The sequence below is a fragment of the Tupaia chinensis genome, unplaced genomic scaffold (genome assembly GCF_000334495.1).
Source record: "Tupaia chinensis unplaced genomic scaffold, TupChi_1.0 Scaffold000235_1, whole genome shotgun sequence".
NCBI classification, from domain to species: Eukaryota; Metazoa; Chordata; class Mammalia; order Scandentia; family Tupaiidae; genus Tupaia; species Tupaia belangeri.
The window spans coordinates 2,732,258-2,735,289 of record NW_006159713.1 but is presented as its reverse complement, the minus strand read 5'-3'; the positions used below and the strand labels follow the sequence as shown (position 1 = coordinate 2,735,289).

Here is a 3,032-nt window from a genome sequence, read left to right as displayed (position 1 = left end):
CCCCCCACCCCCCATCTCCCCATCCCCCCCGCAGCGTCAAGCCAAGGAAACGCCCACTTAGACTGCTGGAGTCCCGGATCTCCGTTCCGCAATTTGCAAATAAAAGCCAGGACAGTTTTTAACCCAACTTCAACACCGCAGGTGGCTGCCTTTAACTCAGCAGATAGTTACTGAGCACCAACTATTCTAGCTGTCATTTAGGTACAGTCAGTAGGTATTCAGTAGGTAAGACATACTCTATTGGAGCTGATCGTCTAGAAGGGGCAGACAGCCGAGGAGGCAAAGGACACAAGACAAGCTGTGACGTTAGAGAATAATTGGGAAGCTCCTCAGGGTAGGACGCAGAGAGAAAGCCTTTCTGAAGTGACACTGATGTTTAAAAGCCATCCAATAGGGATTCCAGGCCAAGGGAAGCTCAGGAGCAAAGGCCCTGAGGCACACAGGGGATACCAGTGTCGGGGAAGGAAGGGTGCCCCTTCCAGAAAAATCTATGCAATGGGTGAGTTCGAAAGCCCAAGTTGCTCGAGGCTTGTAAAGTCCAGGAGGTGGGGTGTGAACATTTCCAGTACCTTTGGTGTCCCCGTTTAGGCAGCCCAGCGGTTCCTCTCCTCCACCCTCCGCTTTCCTCTCCTCTCCGCCTTTGTTCTTGGGAGCCCACGTCATCTTGTTCTCCTTCTTGAGGCGCCTGCGCGCGTTGGCGAACCAGGTAGACACCTGGGTGAGGGTCATCTTGGTGATGATGGCCAGCATGATCTTCTCTCCCTTGGTGGGGTAGGGGTTCTTGCGGTGCTCGTTGAGCCAGGCCTTGAGCGTGCTAGTGGTCTCCCTGGTGGCGTTCTTCCGGCGCCCAGCGCCACTCAACTCCACGGAGCCATACCTGTGGGACAGGCAGGCTCACGTTGAAGGCTGAGAACAGGGGCTTCAGGGCTGGGGACAGTGTGTAGCCTGGATACGGTTCCACGCTTGCTCTCCCCTCCTCCCTCCCTCCACCAATGACCCCACCTTGGCAGGTAGTGCCAGCTATCAAGGGTTCTTACCGGTCATACTGGTACTGCCCCAGAGACCGCTCATAGGGATAATAGGCTCCTGGTTGTGCCAGGCTGGGTGTAAAACTCCCTGTGGCCTCTTTAAAGTCATACTGTGGGTTCTGGTGGGAGAAGAAAAAAGAATTCAGGACTATACTTGGGAAAGAAGCAGGGGGAGTGTTACGAAGGGCATGGACTCTGGTTCAAATCCTGGTACCACCACTCTCATGGAATGTGTGACCTAGGACACAATTGTTTGACCATTCTGTGCCTCAGTTTCTCCCTTGGTAAAATGACTATAAGACTATAGTACCTAGAGGCTAGTGAAGACCATCCTGGTAGAGTGCTATGCAGAGTCCCCAAGTGCAGAGTAAACAGGAGTTCAATATTAGGTAGGCATCACCGCCACTACTCTGACCCTTTCCCCCACCCCCCAGCGTGGGCCCTGACCTGCTCTCCTTCCGGACTTCTCCCCCGCCTGACCCTTCCTGTCTTTGTGGCTTTGGGTAAGGCATCTGAACCCCTCTGCACCTCAACTTCCTCGCCTGAGAATTGAGAATAATAATGACTTGCTTATCTCATAGAATTAATAGAAGTACAATTATGTTCTAAACCGTATGGAGTTTGTCAGACTGAAATGTAAGGACGTAGTTCTTTTCCTTCTATTCAGTCCTAACCATTTCTTTCCCTTAGAGTTGTACATCCTTCCTAGATTTCCCTGGAGATGTCGTGCAGGATTTCATCTGCCGCTGCAGCTCACGCCCGCAGGCCGCAGTGTTCCGCAAGCTGCCCCAGGCCCCACCCACGTACTTACCAGCGCGCCATACAGCGAGGGCGGCTCTGGGCCGTAGGGCAGGTAGCCGGGATATAGATGCCCAAGGCGGCACCCAGCTCCGGGCGCGCGCTGCCCAGCAGCCGGCTATCATAGGGTGCGCAGCAGAGACCCGGCGCCGGGGTGGAGCTTGAGGCCACATCTGTGACCGAGCGCGGGGCGGATTCGCAGCAAGTGGCGTTGGAACTTGCAGATACTAGAAACTAGGGAGGCAAGAAAGGAGGCACCGGAGGTCAGACCGGAGTGGAGAGACAGAAGAACGGAAGGGACTGCCAGGGCTCCTCTGTTCATTCCTTCATTTGCATTAAGTAAACTCCATCCCTACTGAGCTTGAGCATTCTACCTGGTGCTGGGACAGGAATTATCCGAAGACAGTTTAGCCAAATTGCCCTTATAGATGGCGCACCCGCCACTGCTAAGCGTCAGGGTCCCTAGGGGATTGGAATATGGGAACATTCTAAAATCTAAATTAAAGATCCCAAGCCCTCCGCCCGGACCCCAACCTCCACCCCCGTCACAGGACGCTAACTGCAAGGTTAAGTTAGAAGTTGATCTTAGAGACCATGAGCATCAACATTTCATTCCTACTCTCATTTTAGAGACAGAGAATCAAGACCAGAGAGAGTTTAGGATTCTTCCAAGATCACACAGCAGGTCAAAGGTCGACCTTTCACTAGAGGTCAGGGTAAGCAAGGGCGTCCCTTCCAGAAAAGCAAGAAATACATAACTCAAGAAAATATACCTCATACTTTGGACAGGAACTGGGAGTGTTCCCAGAATTTCTCTGGGAAACCCTTGTGGTTGCATAACACCTACCCAGGTTTGGAAAACCATGAAACCAGAGACAGAGAGCTTGACCGTCCAAGGAAGTGTTAGGATAAGGAAGGGGTCAAGAAACGAACAATATGGTGACATGGTCAGTACTCTGGCCAGGATGTCTTTTTTTCCCAAGTCTCTCCCAGCCACCTTAGACATCTGTATGAGGAGGCCTGACATCTGTATGAAGATCCCTGAGATCCCACCCACCTCGCTCAGCGCATGGTCGGAGTGCCCATGTTTTGGGTCGCACAGTTTTCCAGCATGCTCTTGGGGAGTGGAACGTACTCTGTCCTGCACTGGGGGTAGCAGAGGGGGCTGTGGGGCATTATACTGGTTCCGGCTTTCTCCGGCTTCCC

At 53.0% G+C, this 3,032-nt stretch overlaps 1 protein-coding gene across 1 annotated transcript in view; it reads right to left on the bottom strand.

Annotated features, from left to right (window-relative positions):
- IRX6 (iroquois homeobox 6) overlaps positions 1-3,032 on the bottom strand; it is an 8,495-nt gene that overhangs the window by 2,879 nt on the left and 2,584 nt on the right. The window contains exons 3-6 of the mRNA XM_027771830.1: positions 2,884-2,972; positions 1,840-1,944; positions 1,038-1,147; positions 570-877 (exon numbers count right to left, since the gene is read on the bottom strand). Coding sequence (XP_027627631.1) covers positions 570-877; positions 1,038-1,147; positions 1,840-1,944; positions 2,884-2,972 — 612 coding nt within the window. The remainder of the gene's footprint in view (positions 1-569; positions 878-1,037; positions 1,148-1,839; positions 1,945-2,883; positions 2,973-3,032) is intronic.